This window comes from Bombina bombina, chromosome 1 (genome assembly GCF_027579735.1).
Source record: "Bombina bombina isolate aBomBom1 chromosome 1, aBomBom1.pri, whole genome shotgun sequence".
Classification (NCBI taxonomy): Eukaryota; Metazoa; Chordata; class Amphibia; order Anura; family Bombinatoridae; genus Bombina; species Bombina bombina.
Window position 1 is genome coordinate 461,930,918 of NC_069499.1, and position 22,846 is coordinate 461,953,763.

The window sequence follows — 22,846 nt, forward strand, 5'->3', positions numbered from 1 at the left end:
AGAGAGATCAGGCAATTTGAAAGGGTTCTCCACCAGCATTATTAAATACAATAAAATCTTCCCAACTGCTTGTCCCTTTAACAGCAAATTTATTTTCCATGTATTAGTGGGTTCCCATAAGCAAATGTTTTAATGCCTTTAGCAGACACAAACAGAGGTTGTTTAAACATAATTAATTTAATAAAATCACTGATGAGAAATAAAGTGTCTAAGCCGAATCATATTAATAGTCATTATGTATTGAGAATACTATATTATTGCATATTATTAGAAGCCATTACATGATCACATTCATATATTTCAGCTACCTAAAGTGAAATTTAGAGTATACTGAACTACCTCATTATTGTCAAAATGAAAAATGAAACACAGAAAAAAGGTTGCTTTCTAAAACCTAGATTTAATAAATTAATATGTGCATGCCAGATGGAAAATACAATCATTAAAAAAAAAAATATTGCAGATTCAACTGCAACCATCATACAAGATTGCACAAATAAAACATTTAAAACTCACTTTTTCCTTGTTCCAAACAAATTTAACCAAATGATACAAAAAAAAAAAAAAACGAGAAAAAGATTAAAAGAAGAAAATGGTACTTAGTGATACAGATGTTAGAAACTGTTTGAGAGATGCAAATTATCACTAGAATCCCATTATGCAGAACATAAAAGCTGTCACAACGTCTGTACGCCAGAAGAAACATGCAGAATTACACTCACAACTTGTTTAGAAAGGAAGAAGCTTGGCAAAATGATATTTCCTTAGGTAAATCCCCGACAAAAACGGAGAACATCATGCAATCATTTACATTTTTATTATACTGTAAACATAGAGCAGTAATAATTTAGAATAGTAAAAGTTACTGTCTTTACATCATCTGAAAAAAATCCTTCATTTTTTTTCTTTTCCTGTAGGTTCAAAAAAGTGCTAACAAATTAAGGAGGCCGCTAAAAATATTCACTTAAACTGGTATAAAACAATCCTTCATTTGTTGAACACTATTGATTTTTCCTTTGATTTGTTTCCTAATTCAAAATAAAATGTCTTCATTTTTGATAAGCATCTCCACCACAAGTCTCTGGTAACGGATGTCATTTAGTGCTGCCATGGGGTCTTGTTCTGGAGCACGCATAAGGGTTGGTCCAAACACAATGCCAAGATTCTCTGCATTCATTAAGTTATCTTTCTCATGAAGAGTCACCCTGAAAAAAATATAAAGAAAACGTGTGACTAAAAGAAAACAGAATTTATGCTTACCTGATAAATTACTTTCTCCAACGGTGTGTCCGGTCCACGGCGTCATCCATTACTTGTGGGATATTCTCCTCCCCTACAGGGAAAGGCAAGGAGAGCACACAGCAGAGCTGTCCATATAGCTCCCCCTCTAGCTCCGCCCCCCAGTCATTCGACCGACGGTTAGGAGAAAAAGGAGAAACTATAGGGTGCCGTGGTGACTGTAGTGTATAAAGACAAAAAAAATTTCAACCTGATTAGGAAAACCAGGGCGGGCCGTGGACCGGACACACCGTTGGAGAAAGTAATTTATCAGGTAAGCATAAATTCTGTTTTCTCCAACATTGGTGTGTCCGGTCCACGGCGTCATCCATTACTTGTGGGAACCAATACCAAAGCTTTAGGACACGGATGAAGGGAGGGAGCAAATCAGGTTACCTAAATGGAAGGCACCACGGCTTGCAAAACCTTTCTCCCAAAAATAGCCTCCGAAGAAGCATAAGTATCAAATTTGTAGAATTTGGCAAAAGTGTGCAGAGAATACCAAGTCGCTGCCTTACATATCTGATCAACAGAAGCCTTGTTCTTGTAGGCCCATGTGGAAGCCACAGCCCTAGTAGAGTGAGCTGTGATTCGGTCAGGAGACTGTCGTCCGGCAGTCTCATAGGCCAATCGAATAATGCTTTTTAGCCAGAAAGAGAGAGGTAGCAGTAGCTTTTTGATCTCTCCTCTTACCAGAGTAAACGACAAACAAAGATGAGGTTTGTCTAAAATCTTTTGTTGCTTCTAAATAGAACTTTAAAGCACGAACAACATCTAAATTGTGTAATAAACGTTCCTTCTTTGAAGCTGGTTTCGGACACAGAGAAGGAACAACTATTTCCTGGTTAATATTCTTGTTGGAAACAACTTTTGGAAGAAAACCAGGCTTAGTACGCAAAACAACCTTATCTGAATGGAAAACCAGATAGGGTGGATTACACTGCAAAGCAGATAATTCAGAAACTCTTCTAGCAGAAGAAATAGCACCCAAAAACAGTACTTTCCAAGATAATAACTTAATATTTATGGAATGTAAAGGTTCAAACGGAACCCCTTGAAGAACTGAAAGAACTAAATTTAGACTCCAAGGAGGAGTCATGGTTCTGTAAACAGGCTTGATTCTAACCAAAGCCTGAACAAAAGCTTGTACATCTGGCACAGCTGCCAGTCGTTTGTGTAACAAGACAGATAAAGCAGAAATCTGTCCCTTTAGAGAACTAGCGGACAACCCTTTATCCAAACCTTCTTGGAGAAAGGAGAGAATCCTTGGAATTTTTATTTTACTCCAGGAGAATCCCTTGGATTCACACCAACAGATATATTTACGCCATATTTTATGGTAAATCTTTCTAGTCACAGGTTTTCTGGCTTGGACCAGAGTATCTGTCACAGAATTCGAAAACCCACGTTTGGATAAAATCAAGCGTTCAATTTCCAAGCAGTCAGCTGCAGAGAAACTAGATTTGGATGTTCGAATGGACCTTGTACTAGAAGATCCTGTCTCAAAGGTAGCTTCCATGGTGGAGCCGATGACATATTCACCAGGTCTGCATACCAAGTCCTGCGTGGCCACGCAGGAGCTATCAGAATCACCGAGGCCTTTTCCTGTTTGATCCTGGCTATGAGCCTGGGAAGGAGAGGAAACGGTGGAAACACATACGCTAGGTTGAACGACCAAGGCGCCACTAATGCATCCACTAGAATCGCCTTGGGATCCCTGGATCTGGACCCGTAACAAGGAATCTTGAAGTTCTGACGGGACGCCATTAGATCCATGTCTGGAATGCCCCATAATTGGGTTAACTGAGCAAAGACCTCCGGGTGGAGTTCCCACTCCCCCGGATGGAAAGTCTGACGACTCAAATAGTCCGCCTCCCAGTTGTCTACTCCTGGGATGTGAATAGCAGGAGTGATTCTCTGCCCATTGGATGATCTTGGTTACTTCCTTCATCGCTAGGGAACTCTTTGTTCCCCCCTGATGATTGATGTATGCAACAGTCGTTATGTTGTCCGACTGAAATCTTATGAACCTGGCTTTCGCTAGCTGAGGTCAAGCCAGGAGCGCATTGAATATTGCTCTTAGTTCCAAAATGTTTATCGGGAGAAGCGACTCTTCCCGAGACCATAGGCCCTGAGCTTTCAGGGAGTCCCAGACCGCGCCCCACCCCAAGAGGCTGGCGTCGGTCGTGACAATGACCCACTCCGGTCTGCGGAAACTCATTCCCTGAGACAGGTGATCCTGGGTCAACCACCAGAGAAGCGAGTCCCTGGTTACCTGGTCTACTTGAATTTGGGGAGACAAGTCTGTATAGTCCCCATTCCACTGATTGAGCATGCACAGCTGTAATGGTCTTAGATGAATTAGAGCAAAAGGAACCACGTCCATTGCTGCGACCATTAGTCCTATTACTTCCATGCACCGAGCTATGGAGGGTTGAGGAATAGAATGAAGAACTCGACAAGCGTTTAGAAGCTTTAACTTTCTGACTTCTGTCAGGAAGATCTTCATTTCCATAGAATCTATTATTGTTCCCAGAAACGGAACCCTTGTGGACGGTGACAGTGAACTCTTTTCTATGTTCACCTTCCACCCGTGAGATCTGAGAAAAGCCAACACAATGTCTGTGTGGGCCCTCGCTTTGGAAAGAAATGACGCTTGGATTAGGATGTCGTCTAGATAAGGTGCTACAGCGATGCCCCTCGGCCTTAGGACCGCTAGAATGGACCCTAGCACCTTTGAGAAAATTCTGGGAGCGGTGGCTAAACCGAATGGAAGAGCCACGTGAAGGATGGAACTCTGAGGAAATTGTTTAATATCTTTAAATCCAGGATTGGCCTGAAAGTTCCCTCTTTTTTGGGAACCACAAACAGGTTTGAGTAAAAACCTAGACCTTGTTCCCCGGAGGGGACTGGGTTTATCACTCCCATCTTTGATAGGTCTCTTACACAATGTAAGAATGCCTGTTTCTTTATCTGGTCTGAAGATAAGTGAGACAGGTGGAATCTTCCCTTTGGAGGAAGTCCCTTGAACTCTAGCAGGTATCCCTTGGAGACTATTTCTAGTACCCAGGGATCCGGAACATCTCTTGCCCAAGCCTGAGCGAAGAGAGATAGTCTGCCCCCTACCAGATCCGGTCCCGGATCGGGGGCTACCCCTTCATGCTGTCTTGGTAGCAGCAGCAGGTTTCTTGGTCTGTTTACCCTTGTTCCAGCCTTGCATGGGCTTCCAAGCGGGTTTGGGCTGGGCCGCGTTACCTTCTTGTCTAGCGGCAGTGGAGTTATTAGCCGGTCCGTTCCTGAAATTGTGAAAGGAACGAAAATTAGACTTGTTCTTAGCCTTAAAAGGCCTATTCTGTGGGAGGGCATGGCCCTTACCCCCAGTGATGTCTGAAATAATTTCCTTCAATTCCGGCCCAATAAGGGTCTTACCCTTGAAAGGAATATTAAGTAACTTAGTCTTGGACGACACATCTGCCGACCAGGATTTTAGCCAAAGCGCCCTCCGCGCTACTATAGCAAAACCTGAGTTTTTCGCCGCCAATTTCGTTATTTGAAAAGCGGCATCCAATATAAAGGAATTAGCTAACTTTAATGCGTGAATTCTGTCCATGACTTCTTCATAGGAAGTCTCTTTCTGGAGCAACCTTTCTAGTTCCTCGAACCAAAAGGACGCCGCTGAAGTGACAGTAATAACACACGTAGCTGGTTGAAGGATGAACCCTTGTTGAACAAAAATCTTTTTAAGCAATCCTTCCAATTTTTATCCATAGGATCTTTGAAAGCGCAGTTGTCCTCTATAGGAATAGTTGTGCGCTTCGCTAGTGTTGAAACAGCTCCCTCAACCTTCGGGACCGTCTGCCATGCGTCCCTTCTAGGGTCTACTATGGGAAACATTTTCTTAAATATAGGAGGTGGGGCAAAGGGTACACCTGGCTTCTCCCACTCCTTATCCACTATGCTCGCTACCCTCTTGGGTATTGGAAAGCGTCTTCGTGCACTGGGACCTCTAAAAATTTGTCCAATTTGCACAACTTCTCTGGTACTACTACAGAATCACAGTCATCCAGAGTAGCTAATACCTCCTTAAGCAAAGCGCGGAGATGTTCTAGCTTAAATTTAAATGCTACTATATCAGGTTCTGCCTGTTGAGAAATTTTTCCTGAGTCTGAAATTTCACCCTCAGACAGCCCTTCCCTCACAGCCAATTCCGATTGATGTGAGGGTAAAATAGATAAGACATCGTCAGCGTCTGATTGTTCATCCTTTTTTTATCTGTATTTAAAACTGAACAATCACGCTTTCTCTGAAATGCTGGCAGTTTGGATAAAAGATTTGCTATAGAATTATCCACTACTGCTGTTAATTGTTGAATAGAAATAAGCACTGGTGCGCTAGGTGTCGCCTGCGCGGGCAAAGCTGGTGTAGACACAGAAGGAGAGGATGTAGAATTATCCTCACTACCTTCATTAGATAAATTATCTTGGGCAACATTATGAAATGTAACAGAGCTGTCCTTATTTTGTTTGGACGCTATGGCACAATTATCACAATCACTCAAAGGGGGAACCACATTTGTCTCTATACACACAGAACATAGGTTATCTGATGGAACAGACATGTTAAACAGATTTAGGCAGGCAAACAATGCAATAAAAACGATTTTAAACAAAAACGTTACTGTCTCTTTAAATAATAACATTACACACTTTATTTCTGAATGTTCAAAAAACTATGAAGGCAATATCCGATTTTTATGAAATTTGGACCCCAGTGTCTTAATGCTTAGAAAGTATTGCACAGCAAATATGGAGACTCTAGCTCTTAAAACAAGCAAACGAGAGCTAATTGTTGGATTTAACCGTTTTTATACACTACAATCCCTGCTACAGTATTGCTGCAGCATTTTACCTTCCTTAGGGGTCAATCATCCACAGAAATAAGCCTTCTGGAGTCACTTTCTGAGTCACAGGACCCTCTCACATGAAAACTGCATGCACTGCCTTGAAATCAACTGCACAGCTGAAGCACCAAAATGAGGCTTCCTCCCTCAGCACACTAGAGTGAAGGGGCCTTCCTGACTAGATTTAGGTGTCTAAAACATGCCAGATCAATAAAAAAACGTTCCCCAGTGTATGTGAGCTTATAAAACAGTTCAAATGCCATGATATTGTAATAAAAACCAATCGATTTTGCCCCTAACAGTGTCTACCAGCATAAAAATCAAAAAGGGGAAGCCTGTTATCTTTTTTGCTGAGGTGAAAGAAAAATGGCTTACCATTTTCCCTGAGGGGAAAAATGACTGTCATCTAGCATTAGCCTGTGTTGTTAGAAGGAGACTAGTCATACCTGAAGCAGATGAGTCTGCAAACTGTTACCCCCAACTGAAGTTCTCTTGTTTCAACAGTCCTGCGTGGTAACAGCAATGGATTCTAGTTACTTGTGCTAAAATCATATTCCTCTTAACAGAAATCTTCATCACTTTTCTGTTGTAGAGTAAATAGTACAAGCCAGCACTATTTTAAAATAACAAACTCTTGATAGAAGATATAAAAAACTACAACTAACACCACAAACTCCTCACCATCCCCGAGGAGATGCTACTTGTTCAGAGCGGCAAGGAGAATGACTGGGGGGCGGAGCTAGAGGGGGAGCTATATGGACAGCTCTGCTGTGTGCTCTCCTTGCCTTTCCCTGTAGGGGAGGAGAATATCCCACAAGTAATGGATGACGCCGTGGACCGGACACACCAATGTTGGAGAAAGGGAAAGTAAACGCTGTGAGATTTTATTATAAAATGTTTAGTTATAAATAGTAAAATAATTTTGCAATATACTTCAAATTTATTTTCCTCCCTTTCCAGATAATTTAGCTCTGAAAATTGTGGCTTTTTTACTCTAAGAAGTGGAAATGGTCTCAGTTTACCTTTAAAGGTTAACCCTGCTACATATTTCCCTATTTCACTTTTTCTGATAACAACTGAAAAAAAATGCTAATTAAACTAACACAACTGTGGCTAGTCTTGTTGCTGTGCAGACTTAAGGCCACATTATCTACACAGAATAAGCCTAATGGTGGGTATAGTTTGGCTATTAAAAAATAATTGCAGTAAACAAAATGCTAATTTAAAAAAAAGAAAAAAAAATCCATAGCAAGACAAAAGAAACAAAAGTTATGTTTGGTGCTGGATTAAGGGTTATCCACAGTCAAGTGACAACCATGCTAATATACCACATCCATTTTCAAAATATGCACTTACCATATATATATATATATATATATATATATATATATATATATATATATATATATATATATATATATATATATAAAGAAATTTAGAAATTAATAAAAAAAATTAAAAAATAGCAAACTTTCTTAGAAATCTATGGAAAATTAGCTTTAGTGCCTGCACTAATTGTTTTGGGAATTTTTTTCTTTTAATAAATCTATTGTTTAAATGTTTCCACCAAAACAGACAGAAAAAAACAAACATTACTACGTTTGTTATATCTCTCTCACTTTTTAATGCTGATCTTTATTATGGTTAAGGCTGATCTTTATTGTGGTTTTCACAAACGCTCTGAGGAAGCGTTTGTGAAACGCACGTTAGGGGCACTCTCACGAGGGAACTGTCCCTCTTCTTATGAAGCTTACTTGGGTGGTTTATTGTTAACTGCAGGTTTCTGTGTTAACATTTTCTTATAAAACTTGTCAGATTAAATGTAAATCCGCTCCCGCTACAGAAGGAGCTTTTTTAGAATCAGCTGTGCTTTAATCTATTGGTACGCTACAAACTACTTAATCTTCATATTTGGAGAGTAGTTTGTATAAAGCAATTTTTCCCTTTAAGGCTATACTCTAATCCTACCAAATAATCTGACCCAATATCCAGTATTACCTTGGAGACTTCCTTCATTGACACCCGTAGTTTAAGCTATTTTTAATTTGTGTGTGTGTGTAAGTGTGTTCAACGTCTGGTTTTTTATACTCCTAATAAAGTTATTTTGCATGTATGTGTGGTATGATTCCAACTTGATTACGCTTAATGGGACATTAAACACTTTGAGATGGTAATATAAAATGGTAATATAAAATTATACATCCAGTAATTCCATTCAGAAATTGTAAGCTTTTGAGTTCCTGTTAGAAATGGAAGTGCAGAACACTGTTATATGCCACACAGCCATTGGCTGCACACTCTAGTGACCTATTTATACCTGTCCCTAATTGGCCACAGCAGAGAAGGTAACCTAAATTACAACATGGCAGCTCCCATTGTTTTAAAGACGCTAAGCGTTTACACTTGGTTTATCAATATTTGAACAACTAATAAAACTTTAAAAAATACATCTACATGTTATTCTCAGACTAATATTTTCTTTGAATGCTTCATTCTATATAGCATTTATTTAGTGTTTAATGTCCCTTTAATGCTGATCTTTATTACGGTTAAGGCTGATCTTTATTATGGTTAGTAATAGTAATGCACTGCTGCTATGAAGCTGACTTTAACTGTGTGTTAAACCATTTCCAAGGATTAAACATATAGTTCAATGCACGCAATAGTGCAGAATAAAATGTTCTAACACATTTGAGCAATTTTATTTTTATTGTCCCTTTAAGAAATATGACCAAATGACCATACCAATAAGCAGCAAGACTCTTCTTGCAAGTCCTGGTGTGTTTTCCCAGCTGATTTATGATACATTTATTTCCTTATATTGACAGTTGTTATTAAATAATACTGATTTTAGTGACTTGTGATTGGAGCATGTCAGTGGATTTTTGTCTCTTGGTAAATTACTAAATTAGAGCTTATTCTAAACAATGAACTGGATAACATAACTGACAAGGAAAGATGCAGGACAAATTAAATTGCAAGAGCTGCAAAAGTTTGAAAAGTTTGCCAGAATTACATAAATATATGGCCAAGTGACAGAATAGGGCAAAGCTTCATTTCATTTTGGCTGAATCAGCTTTTCAGTGAACTACATTAATGGTTAGTAAATTACCTTTTCAGATGCGTCATGAGATATCGTAGTGTTTCACAGTGTGCTGGAGGTAGCAACTTTAATGCATCATGAAGAGTTTCTAACTGAGAATCAGCATCCAGTGCTTCTGTGGGGATAAATGTGAAAAACATTCAGTAAAACAGAATACACATGCAATTAAGAATGTGTTAACACTAACAAGCAGAGTATAGAAAAAGATGTAATGGCGGAAAAAACAAAATGTATGCTTATCTGATACATTTCTTTCTTTCTTGACACGGTGAGTCCACAGAATCATCTTAATTACTGTTGGGAATATCACTCCTGGCCAGCAGGAGGAGGCAAAGAGCACCACAGCAAAGCTGATAAATATCACTTCCTAACCACAATCCACCAGTCATTTGACCAAAGTAAAGGAGAGAAAGGAAGTAACACCAGGTGCAGAGGTGCCTGAAGTTAACATAACAAATACACTGTCTGAAAAAACAGGGAGGGCCGTGGACTCACCATGTCAAGAAATAAATACATTTATCAGGTAAGCCTTCTAATGACACGGTGAGTCCACGGAATCATCTTAATTACTGTTGGGAATCAATACCTAAGCTAGAGGACACAGATAATAAGGGAGGGACAAGACAGGTAACCTAAACAGAAGGCACCACTGCTTGAAGAATCTTTCTCCCAAAAGAACCTCAACCGAGGCAAAAAAAATCCAAATTGAAAAATTGGACAGGACATTCAGAAAAAAAAAGTTGCAGCCTTGAAAAGCCGCTCCAGAGAAGTTTCATTTTTTAAACCCACAAAGAAAAGATAGTCCTAGAGGAAAGAGATGCAATTCTCTCAGGAGACCAAAACCATAATACTTCTCAACCAGAAAGAAGGAGAAGAAGCAGAAGCTTTCACACCTAAATGTTTCTCAAAGAAACAAACAGAGAGGGTAGAAAAATAAAAACTGATGAGAAAACAGGAGCTCCACCTGAATTCAATCCCACAACCTCCTGCTTCAGGAGCGGTGGAGCTAACCACTACACAACATCTCCCTACTTTAGTCGCCTGAAAATAAAATTTTGAAGCAGGCACAACCTCCAAATTGAATAACAAACGTTCTTCCGTAAAGAACTATGACGAAGAGAAGAAAAAACTATTTCCTGATTACATTTTCTGTCCGAAACCCCTCTAGGAAAGAACCTAATTTAGAATGAAAAACCGCCTCATCTGCAAGAAAAAGAAGATAAGGCGAACCACACTGCAAAAACTGAGAGTTCCAACACTCTCCGAGCAGAAGAGAAAACCATAAAAAACAAAACCCTCCAAGATAACTACTTAATATCTAACGAACGTAAAGGCTCAAATAAGCTTGCTACAAAACTTTAAGAACAAAGTTAAAACTCCCAGAAGGAGCAACAGATTTAAAAGCACAGGTCTGCCTAGGCCTGACCAAAAGATTGCACATCTGGAACGTCCGCCAGACACTTATGCAGCAAGAAAGAAATGGAGAAATCTGTCCCTTTCGTGAAGAAAGGACTAAGGCTAAAATCCTGATCCTACTTCAAGAGTAACCCTGGATTTACACCAATAAAGAAATTAACACCATAGCTTATGGTAAATCCTCTGTAACAGGCTTGGAAGCCTGAACCATGGTCACAATAACGGACTCAGAAAAAAACCACGCTTAGAGAGGACCAAGCGTTCATCTCCAAATAGACAGCCACTTGAATGAGATAAAGGACCCTGAACAAAAGGTCCCTACTCAGAGGCAGACTCCAAGGCGGAAGAGATAACATCTCTAGGTCTGCATATCAGGTCCTGCAAAGGCCACATAGGGACAAATAGATCACCAACGCTCTCTCCTGATTGATACAAGAAATGACTTGTGGAAGGAGGACAAACGGAGGAACAGGCATGTCAGCCTGAACCCCAAGGAACCGTCAGAGCATCCATCAAAGTGACCTGCGGATCTCGCACCCCATACCTCTGCCACTTGGCAATCTGTCAAGACTTCATCAGAGCCAACTCCAACATCCCCATTTGAGGGTTAAGTTGGTGGACACCTCTGGAGAGATCCCACTCCTCAAGATTCTACCCAGTTGTCCACTCTTGGAAAGTGGATGACAAAAAATACAACAACAATTGAGAGTTTTAGCCTAACGAACAATCCAATTCACCTCCAACATGGCTAAGGAACTCCGTGTTCCTCACTGGTGGCTAATATAAATCACTGGAGAGGTATTGTCTGACTGGAATCAAGCTAAGGACAACTGAGGACAGACTATCAGAGTATTGCAAAATGCTCTCAACTCCAAAATGTTAAGTAGGAGAGCAGACACTTCTGCACCGAAAACAAGACCTAGACATTTTCCCAGCCCAGATCGTTGGCTTCCGTGGTCACATCACCCAGGAATGCCTCTAGAAACATGTGCCCCGAGACAGATATTCCTGAAAAGCCACAATGGAAAAGAGTCAATATTTATCCTCTCCATTCCATGGAAATAGCAAAGGAATTGATGACTGAATAAGCTGCAACACAAAGAACCATCACCTGTGGGTGGAATCTAACTCTTGACCCTTGGTTTCCCAGCTAGGTGTGCTAACCACTAAGCTATACCAGAGGGACTTTTCTAAAGAACCAGGAGCTTTAGCTGAACAAAAGATCTCTAAATTTGAGTCACTGAAAGTGAGAAAAAATCGACTTCAGGAAGATCCCAACCTTCCGGATGTAAAATGGCTAAGCTATTCACTGATAGCTGAGCAGAAAAGAAGGAAAATGAATAAATCCTCAATATCTGACTCTTGTCAGAAAACTTCTCCTATATAGAGAAACTATTAAGCTAACAAATTCCACCTTGTAGATGAAAAACGTCTCCGAATTAATCTGCCATCCATGAAAAGCAGATTGGACCTGACCTCCTGAAGAGATCTTACTCAAGGAAGGAGGATACCTAACTCATATATTGTCTAGAAGAGCACCCTCTTCCTAGATTGACAAGACTGAGAAACTTAAAAAAAAAATCCCAAAAGATGGGAACGATAAAAACACCTCCAAATCTAATTTTGATATGAATAGACCCTCCTGAAAGCAAAGGAAAAGGGTACGATTTGAAGGTCAGAGCCGGAGAAACTAGAGGAAAACACCTATGTCCCGTTCCCAGACTGGAATGGAAACTATCACCCCCACAAAATGTCCGAACCCAGGTAAAGGAATATCTCATCATACCTGGATTGCAGAAGCTCTCAAAGGAGAAATATGTCTTAGAGAGGAAAACTTTAAAATGGACTCTAGAAGGTCTGACTCTGCATACAAGAAGAAAAAGGAAAACAGTCCTTTAGACTCATTCTCTTGTCGTAAGGTAGAAAAACCCATTTTCTCCCAAAATGTCAGACAATAAATCAGCCAGACCAAGTCCAAACAAGGTCTTATACTGAAAAAAGGGAAAAACCAGAAGCTAGGGTTTGGAGGAGCATATAATTTGAAACTACCACTGCAGGACTATAAGCCTAGACCGTACCACTAAGATACCAAAAGGCGTCTCAGCTGACCAAAAAGTCAGCCACAATGCTAACACAGCAAGTCTACTAAATAAGACAATGCTCTAAATGAACAACAAAACCTCCAGCCTCATATCCATGGATCCGAAAGTGAAATAGCTACCTTTCATAGGATCGGGGATCTCTGAGCAACAGTAGAAAAACTCTTTTCTACACAGGGCACCATGCATTATACTGGAGTTAACGACAGGAAAATCCCTTAAAGGACGGGAGACAGGAAGAAGGTATCCCTAGCTTCTCCTATTCCTGAGAAATATCCAAGGTACGTCAAGAACACGTCCTAGAAGGAACATCAGAGAAAAGATACAGTTTACAAGCTTCCAAAGGTTGACAACGACAAGGGAATCAATGTCGTCCAAGTAGCCAAAACCTCCTATAGAATTACACAAGGAGAATAAGCATACATCTGAAGGATAAGACTTCAGTATGGGATGAAGGAATTACACTGTCCAATTCTGAGAATTGCACCCTCAGAAAAACTACCGGCGAATCTCCTCTCCTCTCAGAAGAGAGAACCACCTGCAAAGAAGAAAGAGGAACAGAAACCTTACCATCCGAAAATAACATAACCTCTTGCATATTTCCGAAAACAGACAAAGCCGTAGATATCGCAGAAGATGCAAAATCTGTAAGCAAACCTACTCCTCCTAGAGACTTAGAGGAACTGCAGGGCACTACATATGATGCCAAAAAGGCTTGGGACATAAAAGGAGAGAGCTGTGGCATTGCCTAAACAGCATCACCCTAGGAGACATAAGGTTCAGCTTCATATATACCATCAATAGTTTGACTGACCAGGATGTACAAAAAAACAATCTAGAACAGACTAAAGCTATTATATTTTAAATACATATAAAAGTATTGAAAATAATCTATATTAACATCTATATAATTCCATAATATATATATATATATATATATATATATATATATATATATATATAAATATATATATATATATATATAATATATGTATAAAAATACAGACATTAAAATAAACAGAGGATAGGAAAATGTTTCTAATTCAACAAGAAATGTAACTTATCAACAGGGCACCAGCAAATAATTCCCTGAGTAATAAATTAGGCTCTGGCATATTACTTCAACTATAACCTTTATATGATAAAATAAAGACATTAGCACCGATATAAACATTACAAATGTCTATCAACTATTCTCAATGCCGTTAAGGCAAAAAAACCACCACCTATGGCTATATCACAAAAGAAAAAGTGAATGCGATATATACAACATCCGACATCAAGGGATACGGAACATACCAATAACTCCATGCCGGAGAAACGAGGCTGGATCCACTTGCATATTAAAAAATATCTCTAAAAACATGGTGCCATTCTGATAACTTGGAGACGTGACCAAAAACGGCGCGGAATGGAAGTTGGATTCATCTCCCACATTCCGTCTACTAACTTAAATAAAAAGGTCTTCCTTCCAGAGAAGTCACACTTCCCTGCCGAATCAAGGATAAGTTCCCGAAAGATTACATAGGCATAATCTAGCAGTTTCCACTCCTTACCGCTCTAATAAGTATTTCTAAGAGCGGGGAAGGAGGATACAAATATGTGGCATGCTCAGAACAAACACATCTACGCGGCCCCTTAGAAGGGTGCTATTCGCGCTCTCCTAACATTCTGATATGTCTTAGACACTCATGTACTAAACGGGGCTGTTTAGCTTACATGATAACAACGCTAGTGCCACATAAACTACATTCTGTACAGAAACATAATAAAAATGCTCCTTAATATTGAAATATTCGATCTGAACCCACAAAAACAGTTAACCCCTTCCTTCTATGAAGAAGGTTAACCCCTAAGTCTCCAACACATGCAAGAAAGCGCCTGCCAACTGCCTCAACCATCCATAAAGGATTTTGTCCCATTAAAAAGCAGAGGGTGGTAGCCCCTTTAGTGCCAGCCTTCTAGCCCTAGAAGAACAAAAAGGCACTTACCTGCATTCTAGCCATCCGGCAGTCAGACGACTCACAAAGTATGAGAGGATGCCGCTCCTCACAGAGACCTGTGTAAAAAGAAAGACAGCGTAACTCAGGATTTTCTATACCAGGGCAGCAACATGTTAGGAAAACGCAGCAAAGCCCACTTTACAAGTTCCTAACTGCTTTAAAACCACCACAGCCCTGCTGAAGAGACTGACGTGGAGTAAAGCTAGACCCAAATTGTGATGGAAGGCCAGAGCAATCTTGCCCAGACTTCAAAATAAAAAAAGTGTTGACAGAAGAATCTTAATCAGGACACCTAATTACTTCACCTCCTCCTTGCACTAGAGACAAAGAGAATGACTGGGGTAGTGTGGGTAGGAAGTGATATTTATCAGCTTTGCTGTGGTGCTCTTTGCCTCCTCCTGCTGGCCATTAAGATGATTCCGTGGACTCACTGTGTCATTAGAAAGAAATATTTTTTGTTGCAGTAATGGACATTAAAACGGATAGGATTACCCATTTCCCAGTTTGCATAACCAACACTGTTATATTAATATACTTTTTAACTCTGTGATTACCTTGTATCTATGCCTCTGCAGACTGCCCCCTTATTTCAGTTCTTTTGACAGACTTGCATTTTAACCAATCTATATGACACACATGAACTAACTCTGTCTAGCTGTGAAAAACTCTCAAAATGATAAGAGGTGGCCTGCGAGGTCAATCAGCCAATCAGTGCTGACTCAAATAACTCCACGTTATCTATATGACACACGTAAACAAGAGCTGTATAGCTATGAAAACTGTCAAAATGCACTGAGCTAGGAGGCGGCCTTCAAAAGCTTAGAAATTAGCATATGAGCCTACCTAGGTTTAGCTTTCAACAAAGAATACCAATAGAACAAAGCAAATTTGATGATAAAAGTAAATTGTAAAGATGTATAAAATTGCACACCCTATCTGAATCATGAAAGTGTAATTTTGACTTGACTGTCCCTTTAAACTTAATAGAAACTTAAAAATATTGGGGATCCCAAAAAAAATAAAAACTTTTTTTATTGAACACATAAATGAAATACAAAATAACCTCAAACTATACAAATAAATGGTACAGAGTGTAAAACAAGATAAATATTTTATGCTCTAGTGAAAGTGACCCATTTAATTTGTACTAGGCCAAATAGATTTACTCTTTGTGACCTTCAAATAAAATATATTTCACACTTAAAGGGCCATGATAGCCAAAAAATGACACTCTAATTTATTAGAGCATGCAATTTTAAAGGGACAGTCTAGGCCAAAATAAACTTTCATGATTCAGATAGAGCATGTAATTTTAAACAATTTTCCAATTTACTTTTATCACCAAATTTGCTTTGTTCTCTTGGTATTCTTAGTTGAAAGCTTAATCTTAATCTAGGAGGTTCATATGCTAATTTCTTAGACCTTGAAGGCCACCTCTTTTCAGAATGCATTTGAACAGTTTTTCACCACTAGAGGGTGTTAGTTCACGTGTTTCATATAGATAACACTGTGCTCGTGCACGTGAAGTTATCTGGGAGCAGGCAGTGATTGGCTAAACTGCAAGTCTGTCAAAAGAACTGAAATAAAGGGGCAGTTTGCAGAGGCTTAGATACAAGATAATCACAGAGATTAAAAGTATATTATTATAACTGTGTTGGTTATACAAAACTGGGGAATGGGTAATAAAGGGATTATCTATCTTTTAAAACAATAACAATTCTGGTGTAGACTGTCCCTTTAAGACTATTGGCCCTGCACTACTATGTGTATAACTGCTGTAAAAGGGTTAAATACACAGTAGAAGTGCCGCTCGGTACCTGTAAAGCACTGCTGGACTTGTGTGAGAACAGCTGCTGATCCAATTAAAAGCATTAGTTACACAGCAGTGTAGGGTTGATAGTCTTAAAATTGCATAATGTTACAAATTATGGCCTCTTTTTAATTTTTTTATTTAACGTCCATGGCCATACTCTTCCATCATCAAAATATGTCCTTTTGATGATACCACAAGCAAATTTCATTTTTCTTAACTATTCTCTGTCATATAAACAAGTTATACTTACTTGCAGATTCTAAGAATTTGGGATAAGCGTCATATGTGATTAGTGGAATTGGCAACTCCCTGAAGTACAGTTTTAGTGCACCAGTTATAATATTTATATCTTCATACACATTCACAGAAATGTCAGCCTTCTCACCATCTACAAAAAAAGGTAGTGTTAGTAAATAAACTAGCTAGGATAATAAAACCATGCTATCATCAGGAAGCAAAATAAATTAAAAATAAGGTTGTTTCTCCCTGAAGTGAAAAAGCTTCAATTTAATAAGTATATAACAGATGCACTTTATTCTATAGTCTAGCTGTATTGTTTTGTAATGGGAGTTATTTTTTCTAATATTTGTATATATAACTATATCTCATGTCTGTAGCAGGTAAGTGGTTTGTTTGTCAATATATTGTGGCCTGTTACCCCAAAACATCTCTTAATAAGGTATCTGTTTAGCAAGTCAAGTAAATGCAACTTTACACTCTCTTCTTGGGATTATTAAAATATTTGTAGATTAGGTTTTTCATTCTCCCCATGGAACTTTTGAAATGTGAGTGCGTGTTCTATTGTGGATTACAAATATATATCTTAGCAGTAGTAGAGACCAGGCACTTTGTGCTGTTTATATACTTGTATTAATTCAATAATTTAATATATATTGTTAAGAGCGTGTAAGAAAAATTAGAAAAAAAAAAAATACCTCACCTCTGTCAAAGGCCATTTTGGCATCTTCAATCAGATCAGTAAAACCTGATACCCTGTACAACCCTTCTGATTGGAGACCTGTTAAAAAAAAGATTAAACTTTAAATAGCTTTCTAAATAGGGTGTGTTAAATCAAAGAACTTAAAAAATAATAAGTACTTAATATAAGATATATTTTCAATACTAAAGTTTCAAATTGTGTTTCCCAGGTGAAATGCTACTTCTAAAGCTCAAACCTTATTTTATGGCATAGGAAATGCAGACACATATCAAAAGAAAATAAAAAGTAAGAAAATATTGGAAGAAAGTAATTAGCATGTGGGAAATTAACTCACTAACTGCTTCTTTCTGCAAAAAGAAAAATCTTTTGTGTCGATTATAATTTAAAAATAAAATAAAATATATATATATATTTATATATATTCTGAGTTCTGAAAATATATATATATTTATTTGAAATCGGACATATTAGTAATTAGCACAATGTATGTTGAGAAAATGTTTTAAAATTGGCGAATTTTTTTACAAAAATATTAGTGTATTATTGTATAGTGTATGTACAAAAAATAATTAAGTGATTGGCACTAGTTAGTCTAGGAAGAATGCAATTGCCCTCTTGTTTATTCAAACTGAAAGCAAAAGATAATTAATAGGGTGTTTAGTTGGAGCACACAACTTTAAAATATATATTTTATTAATTATATATTATAGAATCTAAAAACTCTACTCCAAATAACTGGAAAAACAAAAACAAATCTGAGACAAAAAAAGAACAATTTCCCAGATTACCACTTATGCACCCTGAATTACCAATACAAAAGGTACAAAATGATAATAAAATATGCTACCATATACTTGTAGGACCACCAAGTTTCCTGGCTAATATCGGGATACATTGGCATCAGGTTGCAATGGTGCATTAAAGTATTTTAAAGATCTAGATAGATTTTAACACACTTTTATGCACCACTTTGGTCCTCAACCTGATGCCAAATTATCCTGATATATTCCAGGAAACTTAGTACAACTGGGGAGATGTAGCAATTTATGGAATTTGAGAAGAACTTACCTCTGGACTCCAGTTCTCTTACACACATGTCCACTACCATCGGCCTTTTAGTATTATGCGCTTTCACTAATGTTGTCAAATCGCAACTGTAAACTTTCTTGACATGTTTTAAGTCTGGCTTACAATCATTAGGGACCATCTTGGAACACTGCTTGTGAACATTCAAACCACAATCTGGAAAGCAAATCAAATAATATTTAATGAGGCACATATAGCAGTATTTATCGTGGTGCTATATTAATTACAGAATTATTACACTTTAAAATAATATAAATTGTGCAATTTTTATTCTAGATTCTATTGCTTTCTTTGTAGGTTATACTGCTCATTTATAAAAAAAACTCATACAAATGCAATGTGATGACTGTAATAACCCCCAAAAACAAAGAACCAGGTTCTTTAGCATGTAAAGTAATTTACCTATGATTACTTCAGAGAGGGGCATTGTTTATCTAGTACACTTCACACAAATAACTCAGACAAAAATAACTTTAATAGCTAGTGGACATGTACATCTGATTTACTGTACTTGCCACCAAGCCTTTAATTAGATAGTTACGTGTCTAGAGCAATATTTTCTGGTGCACATTGCAAGCTGATGGTTAATGTGAAAGAACATGCAGAGTAAGGCTTAATATACAACAAACTGTCAATCAATCCCATCACGGAGGTGACAGCTGAAGAGCTTACAAGACAACACATGATTAAAGACACTATACATTTCCAACAAAGGAAATACAAAACACTACTGGCAGCCTACAGAGAGCATGGAACATTTTCCATGACATAAGTTATCCGCAGGTCAGCTATTATATGTTTAAATAGATGTGTCTGTGCACGTTAGCTGTGAAATATCTCCAAGCAAGTTAATATAGTATCATAAAGGAGTTACCCCTAAGCACAATATGAAATAATTTGTTAAACACGAGCTTGACCTGTAGATTGTAAGGTCTTTGGATCACAACCCTACTGCACTAATTGCTATATAAATCAGTTATTATGTAACTCAACATGTACCCCAGTGCTAAGGAATTTGGTGGCACATTACAAATAAATAATGAGTCAATGTGACATATATTATCCACATTATATTAAGGATAATTTAACAGGACATTTCAGGCTACAAGCAATAATGAGTACTGAAAGGGTAAACTGTATTGTTCATGATTTTTTTTTTTTTTTTTTTTAAATGCACAGCTGTTTACAGTGATTTCAACTTCCCTCTGAATGCACATTGCACAAATTAAGTTCATACCCTTTAGAAATTGTCCTACAGTGCTTCTTCTGTCACTGACATGACAATGCTCACTGTTTTATATATAATAAAACTTTACACTCGTTTTTTCAATCTTTTTAAAAAAAAAAAAAAAAAAAAAAATATATATATATATATATATATATATTTATATATACACACACATACACACACACATATATTATATATATATATATATATATATATATATATATATATATATATATATATATATATATATATATACATACATACCTGTATATACAGGTGGCCCTCGTATTACAACGGTTCAATTTACACCGTTTCAGAATAACAACCTTTTTTTCCAGTCATGTGACTGCTATTGAGAAGCAGTGCATTTATTAAAATAGCCAGTAGATGGAGCTGTCCGCTTGTGTTGCAGCAAAGCCAAGCAAGCTGAAATTAATCAATTTAACCAGACCTGAGCTATCGAGCAGATTTCAAAGGAACAAGATCTTCCTTTCTATAAATCAGTCCAGATTGGGATGCGTAGAAAGAACCATTGCAGAAAAATGCAAGTGAAGTCTGTGTTGTGTGATTATTTTATTAGGTTTATAATGCGGTTTAGCAAATGTTTTTGTTCATTTAACGTAGTTTAATTATATATTCTGTGTTGTGTGATTATTTTATTAGGTTTATAATGCTGTTTAGCATTTAAAGTCTTCATTTCAAAGCTTTAAAAATAATGTATTGGGTGTTACTTATGACAATTTTGAGAGAGGCTTGGAACCTATATCCCTCACTTCCCATTGACTTACATTATAAACTGGGTTTCAATTTACAACGGTTTCGATTTACAACCATTCCTTCTGGAACCTAACCCCGGCATAAACTGAGGGCTACCTGTATATATATATATATATATATACACATACCTATATATATATATATATATATATATATATATATATATATATATATATATATATATATATATATATATATATATATATATACACACACACACACACATACATACATACATATACATACAGGTAGCCCTCAGTTTACACCAGGTTTAGGTTCCAAGAGGAATGGTTGTAAATCGAAACCGTTGTAAATTGAAGCCCAGTTTATAATGTAAGTCAATGGGAAGTGAGGGGGTTAGGTTCCAGGCCCCTCTCAAAATTGTCATAAGTAGCACCTAATACATTATTTTTAAAGCTTTGAAATGAAGACTTTAAATGCTAAACAGCATTATAAACCTAATAATATAGATTGTATCATCATTAAACTAAGTTTAATGAACAAAAACGTTTGCTAACAGCACCTAATTAAATAATCACACAATAGACTGCATCATTATCAAACTAATTTTAATAAATAAAAACGTTTTTTTACTTGCATTTTTCTGCAAACAGTTCTCTGCATTGTTAGTATGTTAGATAATATTGGGTCTGCACCTATTCTATGCATTTCAATCTGCAGTGATTAAGCAGTTAGGCACCCTCACCTCAAGCAGCTGAACAGGAAGATAATAGGGAGGTGGATGCTAAAACTTGTTGCTGGATAGATCTAGTCTGCTCTGTGTACACAGATCAATTTCAGGCTGTTAAGTTGCATAACTTTGCTGCAAAACAAGCGGACAGCTCCACCTACTGGCTATTTTAATTAGTGCACTTTGCTTTCCAAAGCTTTTCAATAGCAGTCACATGACTGAAAAAAAGGTTGTTATTCTGAAACGGCGCAAATTGAACCAGCATAAACAGAGGGCCACCTGTATATAGTATTGTTTTAATATTTGCTTTGAATACATAATTCTATCTAGCATTTGTTTATTGTTTAATATCTCTTTAAGATCACCCTTTTCAATTAAATAATGATAATATTTATATGAAACCAATGTCTGTTTAAGCATTTAATTACAAACCATGCTTGCCTATTTACACTACCCCTTCCCTTCACAGCAGTCCTAAAGGCACAATGAAGGAACATTTATTATCATTTGTCTACAAAGAATAACTGGATGCCAAACAATGGCAAGATTTAGATTGGCAGATTCTGTTTACACAAGTAATATCATATTATTCTGTAGCCTAGTCTGCAGGGTATCTTGCCCCAATTCTTGGCCCACCTGTTACACTTGTCATTAGTACTCAAATAGCAAAAGAAGAACCTACTTGGGAAACAGAGACTAATGAGAGAGGGAGCAGGTAAAATAAAAAACAGAAAAAGAGGAACAGAAAAAAAATACTGTTCCTCAAAATGGCTGATCAGGCAAATCTGGCACCTCCTCCTTTATATATATATATATTTATACCCTTTCCCTTGAATAAAAAAATGATGTGTATTTTGGACCTTTATGCTTTTTAATCATACCCTGGATACTTCTGTGTCCAAACTACTCTGGGAAAATACAATACAACTTATTCACTAGTACATAATAGAAGAGTGTGATAGAAAACATTTTTAAACTATAAAAAAATGTTATAGAGTAAACTGACCCAACCTGTAGTACTACCAATGAAACAGGTGACAGCAAAAGTATGGGGATTTTATAGGAGGGGCATAAAAAACATAATTTATGCTTACCAGATAAATTCCTTTCCTTCCTGGCAGGGAGAGTCCACAACTTCATTCCTTACTGTTGGGAAATACGCCTGGCCACCAGGAAGAGGCAAAGACACCCCAGCCAAAGGCTTAAATATCCCTCCCACTTCCCCTATCCCCCAGTCATTCTGCCAAGGGAACAAGGAAAACTAAGAGAAACATCAGGGTATAAAGGTGCCAGAAGAATTAATATAAAAAATGGAGCCGCTTATCAAAAAATAAATTACGGGTGGGGTCGTGGACTCTCCCTGCCAGGAAGGAAAGGAATTTATCTGGCAAGCAGAAATTATGTTTTCCTTCCATAAGGCAGGGAGAGTCCACGACTTTATTCCTTACTGTTGGGAAAACTATACCTAAGCTCCAGAGGACACTGAATGAATAACGGAAGAGAACAATAAAA

At 37.6% G+C, this 22,846-nt stretch overlaps 1 protein-coding gene across 1 annotated transcript in view; it reads right to left on the reverse strand.

Annotated features, from left to right (window-relative positions):
* Positions 1-380: 380 nt before the first annotated feature.
* Positions 381-22,846, reverse strand: part of CHN1 (chimerin 1) — a 445,886-nt gene continuing 423,420 nt past the window's right edge. The window contains exons 10-14 of the mRNA XM_053698471.1: positions 18,621-18,794; positions 17,553-17,630; positions 16,863-17,000; positions 9,291-9,396; positions 381-1,205 (exon numbers count right to left, since the gene is read on the reverse strand). Of these exons, the coding sequence (XP_053554446.1) occupies positions 1,034-1,205; positions 9,291-9,396; positions 16,863-17,000; positions 17,553-17,630; positions 18,621-18,794 (668 nt within the window). The 3' untranslated portion in view covers positions 381-1,033. The remainder of the gene's footprint in view (positions 1,206-9,290; positions 9,397-16,862; positions 17,001-17,552; positions 17,631-18,620; positions 18,795-22,846) is intronic.